The sequence below is a fragment of the Dromiciops gliroides genome, chromosome 1 (genome assembly GCF_019393635.1).
Source record: "Dromiciops gliroides isolate mDroGli1 chromosome 1, mDroGli1.pri, whole genome shotgun sequence".
NCBI lineage: Eukaryota > Metazoa > Chordata > Mammalia > Microbiotheria > Microbiotheriidae > Dromiciops > Dromiciops gliroides.
In genome coordinates, this window is record NC_057861.1 from 33,199,020 (window position 1) to 33,211,042 (window position 12,023).

Genomic DNA, 12,023 nt, shown 5'->3' on the forward strand with positions numbered 1-12,023 from the left:
CCTCAAACACTTGATACTTACTAGCTGTGTGACCCTGAGTAAGTCACTTAACCCCAACTGCCTCACCAAAATAAAAAAAAAAAAAGAATGGAGTTGCGATGTAAGCTGAGTTTAAAAATTAGATTTCAGTGGTCAGCAGGAGAGAAGACCAAATGTCCCAGCCTCTCTCTTTTTAATTATTTGGATCTTATCTTTTTTTTTTTTTTTTTTTAGTGAGGCAATTGGGGTTAAGTGACTTGCCCAGGGTCACACAGCTAGTAAGTGTTAAGTGTCTGAGGCCGGATTTGAACTCAGGTCCTCCTGAATCCAGGGCCGGTGCTTTATCCACTGAGCCACCTAACTGCCCCAGATCTTATCTTTTTTTAAAAGTCTTTCTTTTGAATGCCATTTTCACCCATTTTTACATACTTTTAAAGATAAATTTTTTAAAAATCTAGATGTGATTATTGCTTTTTTTTGTTTTTTACCAGAGCAGGCATCTGTCAGTATGGAAGCTCCTTTCTCTCATGCTGATTATTAACTCCCAGTGTACTGAGAGATTAAGTGACTTGTCTAAGGTCACATGGCTAGTATGTGTCAGAGGACTTGAACCCAGATCTTCCTGAGTACAAAGGTGGCCCACTATTCACTACTCTATGCTGTCTCTTTCTAAATACTAGAGTCCATTGACTTTTTCAGGGAGTGGGCTGGGGCTTGGACCCATGATTCCATCTATGGAAGGAGCTCCCTTTTTAGAGAACTCTACCACCATTGTGGAATTTATTAAGTTGATGAAGGTGTTCCTCATCAACTGCTCCTTGTCCCTCCCCCCTTATGTGGGTATGGAATCACTGGGCAAAACCCAGCTATGGGCAATCATTTGAAGCTACTTAAGCCTAGTTTGCTACCTGAGGCTTTCTTCCTCCTGTCTCAAGTCAAACAAAAAATTTACTGTCACAAGCAATAGCTTTGGGTATTACTAATATGCAAGCAGGGGCAGCTGGGTGGCACAATGGATAGAATGCTAGACCGGGAGTCAGGAAGACCTGAGTTCAGATCCAGCCTCAGATACTTACTAGCTGGGTTACCCTGGGCAAGTCACTTCACCCTGTTGGCCTCAGTTTCCTCATCTGTAAATGAGCTGGAAAAGAAAATGACAAACCACTCCAGTCTCTCAGCCAAGAGGACCCCGAAATAGGTTACAAAGAGTGGGAAATGCCTGAACAACCATCAACAATATGCATATCAAAGAGTAGCCTCAACAGAGGGTCCTGAACGCCAAACCTTTGAAAGTAGGACCTTCTTCCTTCACTTTGTGGTTCTCTGCAAATTCATAGTGTAGGCAACCCTGCCACAGACCCCCAGCAAATGTGACCCAACATCCTGATAACATCATCTTAGGGTACTTTAAGATTTGTTGTTGTTGTTGTGTAGTCTTGTCTGACTCTTTGTGACTCTGGACCATAGCACACCAAAGCTGTCCATGGAGTGGTGTGCCATTTCTTTCAGCAGAGGCAAACTAAGTTTAAGTGACTTGCCCAGGGTCACACAGCTAGTAAGTGTTTGAAGCTGGATTTGAACTTATGTCCTCCTGATTTCAGGGCCAGTGCTCTATGCACTGAGCCATCTAGCTGCCCTAGCTTTAAGGTTTACAAAGCACTTTTCTTCCAGTGACCCTGTGAGATCCTGTAAGCCAGGATATGAATGTTATTATCCTTACTTTACAGATGAGGAAAACAAATCTCATAGAAGTTAAGGAATTTGCCCATTGTCAAATAATTAGTAACTGTCAGAAGCAGGATTTGAATCCAGGACTCAATTTCTTCTATAAAAAGAGGGTTTTAGAGTAGTTACCCTCTGAGATCCCTCTCTGCTGTATTACTCTGGATTAAATAGCTACAAATTTTACTATGATCATCCTTCTCTTGAGTCATCAGGAAATGTTGTTAATAATAACCTAACTTTTTTTTTTAACTGACAGAGAGAGTCGAGCATCTGCACAAACCAAGGTGGCTGAGGCCAAGAACACTCTTCTGCTGTGGAAAAAGTCTTATTTTGATGTCCGAGCCAAGATTGAAGCATCGGGAAGAGAACCACGATGGGAATTTGATAGGAAACGTTTATTCGAAAGAACAGATTACATGGCTACAATCTGTCAAGATCTGTATGATGTTTTACAGGTAGAGAGGTCTAGGTTTAAGTAATATGTTTAAAAAAAAGTAAGACTGATCAAGTTTGTGTGTGTGTGTGTGTGTGTGTGTGTGTTAGAAGCAGTTGGGGTTAAGTGACTTGCCCAGGGTCATACAGCTAGTAAGTGTCAAGTGTCTGAGGCCGGATTTGAACCCAGGTACTCCTGACTCCAGGGCCGGTGCTCTATCCACTGCGCCACCTAGCTGCCCCCGTGTCTACTTTTGCAATGCTTGCAGACTAACTGAGCCTTATGGCCTTCCCAGTGAGAAGTTAGGAGTCAGAAACAGTTTATTATGGGGCAGCTTTGCACCATGGCTCCCAATGGAAGAGCACGGACAATGACCTTTCCTTCTGCATAGTTCATATTGGCTTAGTTTCTGCCACCTTTCTTCCCTTTTTAAAGATGTCACGTGGGTGGTTTCCATTCTAGTTGAAGGCGATAATCCAGGAGATATTGTGAAGTGCAAGATGACCCAGTCCCTGAGCTCAGAAGGTGATGTTCTGTAAATACTTAGTACAGGCCCCTGGCTGCTCTCTTTGCCTCCAGATTTACAGTGGGGATGGGCCAAGTTCACCATGTCAATTCCCCCTCCAATGGGAATCCCCTTGGGTTTCTTTAGCTGTGGGTGCTTTCTTGCTCCTTCCTCCAGTTACCATCTTCATACTTGTTTACATGTTGCATCCTCCCAGTAGAATGTAAGCTTCTTGAGGGCAGGGACTGCTCTCCTTTTTGCCTTTGTATCCCCAGATCTTGGCATAGTGTCTTGTGCATAGTAGGTGTTTGATAAACAAGTGCTGGATTGGATTGGATTCAAATTACTTTCTGCTTAGTTCTTTCCAAGATGTCCTTGGAAGGAAAAAAAAAAAAAGGAGAGAATCCATGTGTGTGGAAGATGGGTTTTCTTAGTAGTGGACAGGGCACTGGACTTGGATTTAAGACCTGGGTTCAAATCTCACCATAGTTATGTGAACCTTTGTGTGCCTCAGATACTTTCCAGAACTACGTCTCGCATCCCATGGACCCACTCAGTGTTTCACACTTGGGATCAACTGGGGAAACAATACTGGGTTAAGTTGGTACAGACTACTTGAGAAATAGGTTGGTCTCCACACCATTCCTCATTTAGAGAAGAGGTGTATAAGGTTGAGGTAGCAGGAGAGAGTGCTGGACATGGATTCAGGAAGACCTGAGTTTGAATCTTGCCTGAGATACCAACCATGGGCAGATTACTTAACCTCACTGAGCCTCAGTTTCCTCATCTGTTAAATGAGAGGGTTGGACTCAGCCTCCAAGATGCATCTGGCTCTGTGGTCCCATGAAAGTGGGCCATTGTGTCTGGGTCGGGGCAAGGAAAACAGGCACATCTATAAGATGTTGCTTTAACCAAAAAAAAAAAAAAATCTCAGTAATCCAGAGTTTGAGAGGAGAACAATTTATCTGCCGATAAAGTTGAATTAGGAAATTTTTAGATGCATTTTTCAATCACAGGCTGGACTACCTGCTTATAAAGTATCACAAGTAAAAGTCTTCCCTGGCCTGCTTCAGTGGGGAGATAAGACCAATTGGGGATTAGCATAAAAGAACTAGGGCACATGCTCTAGAGATGGTCTATTTGTGAAACAGCAGGATGCCACAAACGTGACTTTCTTGCTCTTGGATTTAACAGGTTATTGAAGAATTTTACAACATATTTGGTCCAGAATTGAAAGCTGTGACTGGTGATCCGAAGCGTATCGATGATGTCCTTTGCAGGGTGGATGGTCTTGTCAGTCCCATGGAAGTACTAACCTTTGACCCCTTTAGCATCAAGTGTTCCCAGTTCTGGAAGTATGTTATGGAAGATTTCAAGATTGAAGTCCTGGTAAGAAGCCAATCTAAGGATTTTATTTTACTAAATATATATTTTAGCTTAAAAACCTATTCTCATGTTAAGTTTAAAATTTTATTTCACATGAATGGAAATGCATATATAGACTTATAGGGAGAATATAGTATAATAGTGGTGGTGGTAGGGTTAAAGTTGGGGCTTTTCACTTTATTATTGCTAGAAAAGAAGGGGTTATTCATAGCAAAGTGACGTAATGGATAGTACTAAAGAATTATTACCATTTTCCTTCCTGTTGCCTGAGACAAAAATGTCACAATATAGCATTTGGTTCTTCCAGGAGGTACAACTTCAAACAGAACCAATTTTTTTTTTAATGAACAAAAATAGGTTCTCTCTCCCACTCATTCTGTTCTCCTGGTAAAAAGAGAAAAAGAAAGGAAAAGAAAAAGCCTTGTAAAAAACATGGAGTCAAACAAAACAAGTCCTCCATTGGCCTGAGTTCTCCACCTCTTTGTCAATAGTTGGATAGAATGTTTCATCATGAGTCCTCTGGAATTGTGGTTGCTTGTTATCGATCAGAGTTCTTAAGGCTTTCAAGGTAGTTTGTTTTAACAATACTGCCGTTATTGTGTAAATTGTTCCTCTGGTTCTGGTTACTTCCCTCTGCATCAGTTCATGCAAATTTTCTCAGGTTTCTCTGAAACCATCTTTTTAGTAATTTCTTCTAGCACTTATAGTATTCCATTACATTATTATTATTTTTTTTTGTGAGGCAATTGGTGTTAAGTGACTTGCCCAGGGTCACACAGCTAGTAAGTGTCAAGTGTCTGAGGCCGGATTTGAACTTAGGTCCTCCTGAATCCAGGGCCGGTGCTCTATCCACTGCGCCACCTAGTGCCCCCATTACATTCTTATACCATAATTTGTTCAGCCATAATCAGATTGATAGGCACTCCATTAATTTCTGGCTCTTTTCCACTACAAAATGAGCTGCTACCAATATTTTTGTACGTATGAATCTGTTTCCTCTTTCTTGGATGTCTTTAGGTGTTTCTGCCTAGAAGTAATATTGTAGGGTTAAAGCATATACAGAGTTTAGTTTAGCTTGTTTGGATGTATTTGTTTATATGCCATCTCCCCCATTAGACTGTAAGCTCTTCAAGGGCAGGGCCTGTCTTTTGCCTTTCTTGGTATCCCTAGTTCTTAGCACATAGTAGGTGCTTAATAAATGCTTATAGACTTCCTGAATGATAGTTCCAAATTGCTTTCCTTTGGCTTATTCACATTTCGCTTTTGTGGTGAGCTTTGCCAGTCTGATGCAGAAGGACTTCTATATGAAGTAGGACTCCAGATTTTCTTTAATTCTGAACCGCCAGCCATCACCATCCAAACCTCATTCCCTGACCTCCACTGTTCAGTCACTTCTACTCCTCCCTCTTGGTGTCCCACCCTAAGGCTCACTACCCCTTCTACTCTGCTCTCTGGAAGGACTGCTCCAGAGCTAACAAACTCGCTCTCATCTGAAATCTTTTCCTTTCCCAATTCTTTCTACAGTTGGACTTCTCCATTAAGCCTGGCTCCTTCCCTAACACAGACTCCCTGGCCAACCTTTCCAGCCCCAACTGCACCTTCCCTCACGACTCCTGACTCACGGGTCTAGGTGGGGGAATTGGAATGGTTCTTACTCCTCACTGCCCCTTCTCGTCTTCTACCACCTCTCCTCCTTCGAGATCCACATTGATCACCCAATCAAAATTCTGCTGATGATTCTTCTCTTTTTTTCTTTTTCTTTCTTTCTTTTTTTTTTTAGTGAGGCAATTGAGGTTAAGTGACTTGCCCAGGGTCACGCAGCTAGTAAGTGTTTAAGTGTCTGAGGCCAGATTTGAACTCAGGTACTCCTGACTCCAGGGCTGGTGCTTTACCACTGCGCCACCTAGCTGCCCCGAGGGGAAAGTTTTGGAGGAAAGAAAAGGAGTTGGGCTTTGGAGCTGTTCAGCTTGAGATGCTTTCAGGAATGCAGGTGGAAATGTCCAGTAGACGTTTGGTGTTTGAGGACTGGAGCAGTTGGGTGTGGTAAACTGCAGACGTGTGGGTCTATATTTGTTTTCTTCTGTTTATACTTAACACCATGTGCATCAGCAGCCAACACACAGATAATGTGTTAACTCAGGCCCTGGATTTTTCGTAGATGTGTGATGGACGTTGCCTTCTTTAATCTCAGCTTCTACTTCACATTAGCTGTGAAACTGGTTTTCATTATTATTATTATTTGTAGGGCAATGGGGGTTAAGTGACTTGCCCAGGGTAACACAGCTAGTAAGTGTCAAGTGTCTGAGGCCGGATTTGAACTCAGGTCCTCTTGAATCCAGGGCTGGTGCTTTATCCACTGTGCCACCTAGGTGCCCCTGGTTTTCATCATTTCAAAAGATCTGTGACTATGTCATGGCGTGGTGAGAAGGGCACCTGAATCTGCCGCTTCCTGGCTGTGTGACCTGGGGAAGTCAGTGTCCTCATTTGTAAAATCAGAGGTTGGGACTGGGAGCTCTCTGTGGTCTGGTCCTTTCCCGCTCTAAATCCTTGGAGCCTGTGACTGCCACATGCCATGGCAGAGAAGGCATCTTCATGAGTTTCTGTGGCCCCCAAGAACCATCTCTTGGCATCTAGTCTTGTGGTGATGAGTAATATAGAGAGGGGAGGGGTTGTTCCGTAGATAATAGACATATCATCTATCACTAGGCCTGTGTTTCCAATCCTTCCAGCTTGGCAGAGTATTCAAGAAGTTGGCATCATCTAGGTGCCAGGACGAGGAAGCTGAGGAGCATTTTGATGAAAGCAGTCCCGAAATGACTTCCATCAGCTCCAGTGTTCTTATCTAGGCTCCCCATTCTTGCCTTCCTTAGTTCTGTGCAGGCAGGTAATTTGTCCAACTTGTCTTTTCGGCAGGTTATTGAGAAAGAAGCAAAGAGCTTTATTGACGAATCCTTTAAGACTCTCCGCTCCGCAGAAGCTGCTTTTGACATGCTCTTGAAGTTCAAGCACATTCGTTCCCGGGAGGCTATAAATAAGCAGATGATGATGAAGTTCAATGACATCTTGGCACAGTACTGTAAAGAGGTAATTTGAGGCAGCGTTTAAGCCAGCACCCTGTGCCCCCTAAGCATCTCAAGCAGTCAAAAGTATACAAAAGGAGGCTCAGCAAATAGCTTCAGGGCTGTTCTTTGTGAAGAGAAATCCAAATCTGGGGAACAAAATGTCCCCGATAATATATGATATTATAATATAAAACTCAAGTTATATAGTCAGAACAAAATAGATTTGTTAACATAGGCAAGGAATTCTGCAGTTATTGATTGGGTGCCTGCTATGATCTGAGCAACGTACTAGATATGTTTTTGGATCCAAAAGGAAGATGGGACACAGTGCTTTTTTATCTTGGACCTTTTTCACCATAGTTGTGTGTAATTTAAATTTCTAAATGTGGGTTCTAATCTGTCCCCCCATTTTTTGGGGGAAACTGACTAAAATCACTGATAAACGAGTTTAGGATTTTTAAGGGTTTATCGAAAGATAGTAAGAGAAAGAGAAAGATTGAGAAGAGATTTCTTATAACCTGGCAATCCTAAACTTGTCTAGCTTTCACTTTTGAAGTCCTCTGCCACCATGCGGATCTCTCTTGCATCCTCCGCTTCCTCCTTCCTGTTCTCCTTCCAGAAATGGGAGGTTCTTCAAGCTGATTGGTTCACTGGGCCCGAAGGTGGTCAAAGTTCAAAGTTGTTAGCTTCTGAGAACAATTACTTTCTTAAGTACCCTTAAGTACCAGCCAGATGTGCTTAACTAGAAGTCAGCCACTAATCCATTCAGGAATCAGCCCGCTTTATACAATCCAATCAGTTTAAATTAATCTCCAGGTGGGCCCCTGAGTATCTGCTAAATCTCATCTATCCCATTCCATTATCTCGACACAGTTGTCTGAGTCTAGGTCTAAATCCTGATTCTGCCACTTAACTGCTTACATGACCTGGAGCAGACCAAGTTTGTGCCCCCTCTCCCCAGGGCATCAGTTTCCTCATCTATAAAATGAGGGGGTTAGACTGGATGACCTCTCAGGTCCCTTCTGGTCCCAGATCTATTATTCACAGGAACATGATGTTTATCAATCACCAGATACTTTTTGATTTTGTCTTTGCAGGTTGACATAATTAATCGCTTATTTGTTCTGAATCTTGAAAACCCACCCCTCTACAAGAACCATCCCCCAGTAGCTGGTGCAATATATTGGGAGCGGTCCCTCTTTTACCGGATTAAGCACACTATCCTTAGATTTCAGGAAGTAGAAGAGATGCTGGACAGTGATCGAGGAGGAGAAGTAAGCTGCTTTTGCATCTGTTACTGTGTTTCACATAAAACGTAGTTGAGGACCTGAGTTCAAATGTGGCCTCAGACACTTGATATTTACTAGCTGTGTGACCCTGGGCAAGCCACTTAACCCTCATTGCCCTGCAAACTCCCCTCCAAAAATCAAAACCAAAACCAGATAAAATGTAGTTTCCATTTCCAGTGGATTGTCAGTACTGGATCAGTTCTGTCCTTCTAACTACAACTGAAATCCTTTAATAGGTAAAACAAAAATATCTGGAGGTGGGCAGGAGAATGAAGGAATACGAAGACAGGAAATACGAGATATGGAGAGATTGGACAGAGCAGAGTCTGCCATCCCTTCTGAAAAAAAGTCTGCTTGCGAAAGCCCGTGTGACTGGATACTCAACCCCAGATTATGGAGGACCGGTAGGAGTCTCCTTTCCATTGTTTATGCACCATGATTTGGGGTTTTTGTTTGCTTCTCTTAATGAAAGCTATCTGTATTTTAAAAGTTTAAAGAAAAGGGCAGTTAGGTGTTGTAGTGGATAAAGCACTGGCCCTGGATTCAGCGGGACCTGAGTTCAAATCCAGCCTCAGACACTTGACACTTACTAGCTGTGTGACCCTGGGTAAGTCACTTAACCCTTATTACCCCACCAAAAAAAATAGTTAAAGAGAGAAGCCAGGGCACGAAGAAGTCAGAGTAAGGAAAAGAGAATGAGGAGATGGAAAAGGAGGCCACGTGTGACCCCATGGAATGCATTTCCCCTTCAGCCTTTGACATTTTTAAATGGACTAAGTTTGTAAGGTGTCAGACGATGAACTCAGTGTACATTTGTCCTTGTCAAATACATGTCTTACTGTCCCCTTGATTCCATTCATTCAATTATACATTTTTTCTTCCATAGTCACTTTTGGTCAGTGATGATGCTGAGACAACCACAGACAAGGGGACTTATTTTATTATCAATTTCTCTCCTGCTCTTAAAGAGATTATTAATGAAACAAAATATATGGAACAGCTGGGGTTTATTGTGCCTGAATTAGCCAGGAATGTTGCTCTTCAGGAGGATAAATTTCTTAGGTAAGAATATTTTTTGGGGGAAGAAAACTTGGTGATGTTCAATATAGGAGACAGGGCAACCTTGGTTTTTTCCACAGGGGAGTTTTTTCCCTACTTAACAACAGTAGCCTTGGCTGACTTGTTAGCCAGGTTGAGGAACGTGTAGCTCACTTGTGGCTTCAGTTAATTCTCACAGGTCCTATTTTTGTGCCTGGTGCAGAAGCATACTGAAGATTACAGTGAACTGTTCTGGCTTTGGAAATGATGACTTTGTAACACATGAGATTATGAAAGAACAGCTCAAGGTGGTCCAGGAGTAAGGGCCAAGGGAGAGGGTATGTGTGGAGGAGGGGCGGTGTGGGGCGTCAGGAGGAACAGCAGATTTGAGGTCATGGGTCTTGGTTCTGAGGCCTGTTCCTGTTTCTAATCACCTCTGTCATGTTGGACAACTCACTAGTATCTCTAGATCTCAATATCATCTTCTGTAATGTGAGGACATTGGGACAGATGGATGGCTTCTGGTCCTATGAAGCAGATAATCATGTTAAAAGGGGTCATGGTAGGAAGAAAGTATTCTGGATGAGAGTTGCCAGTAAAGACTGTATCCTTCCCAAATCACTTCCTGGGACTGATATTGAAAGGAGGGATGAGGGAATGAACATTTTTTCCTGGGGTTAAATATTTGGCTAGCTAACACACTTTTTGGGGAACCCATCCATGACATGAATTTTAATTACACCCTCCAATGTCTGTCGCTATCTAGGTACACAGAAGGAATAAGGCATATGTTGGATCATTATTATACACTTTTGGGGACATTAAATGAAGCAGAGACATCTCTTCTTGAAGATCAATCCCAGGAACTATCAAGAGTGTTCAGGGCTGGATATAAGAGATTGAACTGGAATTCATTGGGTAATGTAATACATGTACTTATTTCCTTTTTTTTTTTTTTTTTTGGTGAGGCGATTGGGTTTAAGTGACTTGCCTAGGGTCACACAGCTAGTAAGCGTCAAGTGTCTGAGGCTGGATTTGAACTCAGGTCCTCCTGAATCCAGGGCCGGTGCTCTATCCACTGCGCCACCTAGCTGCCCCACTTATTTACTTTTAGATAGAATTTTACAATAACTAATCGTCTATGATGTTTTGTTTTGTTTTGTTTTGTTTTTTTTGCCGGGCAGCGAGGGTTAAATGACTTGCCCAGGGTCACACAGCTAGTAAGTGTCAAGTGTCTGAGGCTGCATTTGAACTCAGGTCCCCCTGAATCTAGGGCTGGTGCTTTATCCACTGCTCCAACTAGCTGCCCCCTGTGATGTTTTAATATAGTTTTTTTTCTGCAAGGCAACATAACTGCTGTTAAGAATGTTTGAGTGTTCATAAAATAGGTTCCATTGAACATAGAATTATAGATAAAACTTGATTTATGATGTTTCAATTTTTAGAGCCCACAAAACAGATTTAGGGGCCTTTTTGGATACAAGAGAGATGGTCTTTGTTCACTCATTTTCTTCAACATTTAGCAGGAAACACTTCCTAAATGGATGACTTTTTTTTTTTTAGTAAATCAGTGGTCATACCACAAAAACAAAACATATTTATTTGAAATCAGATTTGTTGGGATTTAATTCTAGGGTGCACTGACCAGGTTCATGTTTTCATGATGAGATAAATGGACATGACAGCTGAAATGAGCCCTGGGCACTGCCAACTGAAGGTGTGGCAACTTTGAGGGCTGCTGTTGTTTCCATCAATTTGTGCCAACAGCTGGGATGTAGGTCCATGAAGAAAGAAATAATCCAGAGATGGAAGGTCATGGCATTCCCTTCTGTATAGGAAAAACTTGGCTCGTTATGTGGGTAATGACAGAGCCAGCAATTGTCTCCAGTGTTGAAGGATCCCCATAATAGCACACCTCCCAAGTGGGCATTTAGCCTTTCCTTAAAGATGTTCTCATCTGTCCTTTGGCCACGGCAGTGGGAAGGATCCTTCAGATAGGTATCCTGTCTATGAGTCCATTGGTCTTGTGGAGACCACAGCCCTCTGAACATTGAGGAATGTGAGGCCAAAACGAACAAAAGACCTTTGGGGCATTGAGACAGAAACAGAGGGTAATGCATGCTTTTGCATCCTAATGCAAATGGTTGGCTGACCAAAATCATACTGAGGGTGGCCCATCCAGAATAAAACGTGCAAGAGTTTATTGTCACAATACTTTGCAGGGGACCCATTTGGCTCATTTCAACCAACACAGGCAATATTAATGTCAGTCCTAGCAGTTCTGAATACTGAATCTCAGTTTTTTTCACTAGGTGCTTTCTATCCTTCCCTCCACTCCCATCCCCAACGTTATTATCTCAAAGGGACAAAGGATAAGATAGCTAGGGCCTTCTTTTAATTAAATTTTATTTCATTTTCAGTTCCAAATTCTGAAAGCAAGAAAATCCATGAAAAACTTGTATAGAGAGGGGGTAGCTAGGTGACACAGCAGATAAAGCACCTGCCCTGGATTCAGGAGGACCTGAGTTCAAATCCAGCCTCAGACACTTGACACTTACTAGCTGTGTGAGCCTGGGCAAGTCACTTAACCCTCATTGCCCTGCAAA

The 12,023-nt window shown here is 42.5% G+C and overlaps 1 protein-coding gene across 1 annotated transcript in view; it reads left to right on the forward strand.

Moving 5' to 3' along the window:
* Window positions 1-12,023, forward strand: part of DNAH10 (dynein axonemal heavy chain 10) — a 139,153-nt gene that overhangs the window by 28,755 nt on the left and 98,375 nt on the right. The window contains exons 10-16 of the mRNA XM_043979641.1: window positions 1,961-2,159; window positions 3,837-4,031; window positions 6,942-7,112; window positions 8,188-8,364; window positions 8,616-8,783; window positions 9,266-9,441; window positions 10,184-10,335. Of these exons, the coding sequence (XP_043835576.1) occupies window positions 1,961-2,159; window positions 3,837-4,031; window positions 6,942-7,112; window positions 8,188-8,364; window positions 8,616-8,783; window positions 9,266-9,441; window positions 10,184-10,335 (1,238 nt within the window). The remainder of the gene's footprint in view (window positions 1-1,960; window positions 2,160-3,836; window positions 4,032-6,941; window positions 7,113-8,187; window positions 8,365-8,615; window positions 8,784-9,265; window positions 9,442-10,183; window positions 10,336-12,023) is intronic.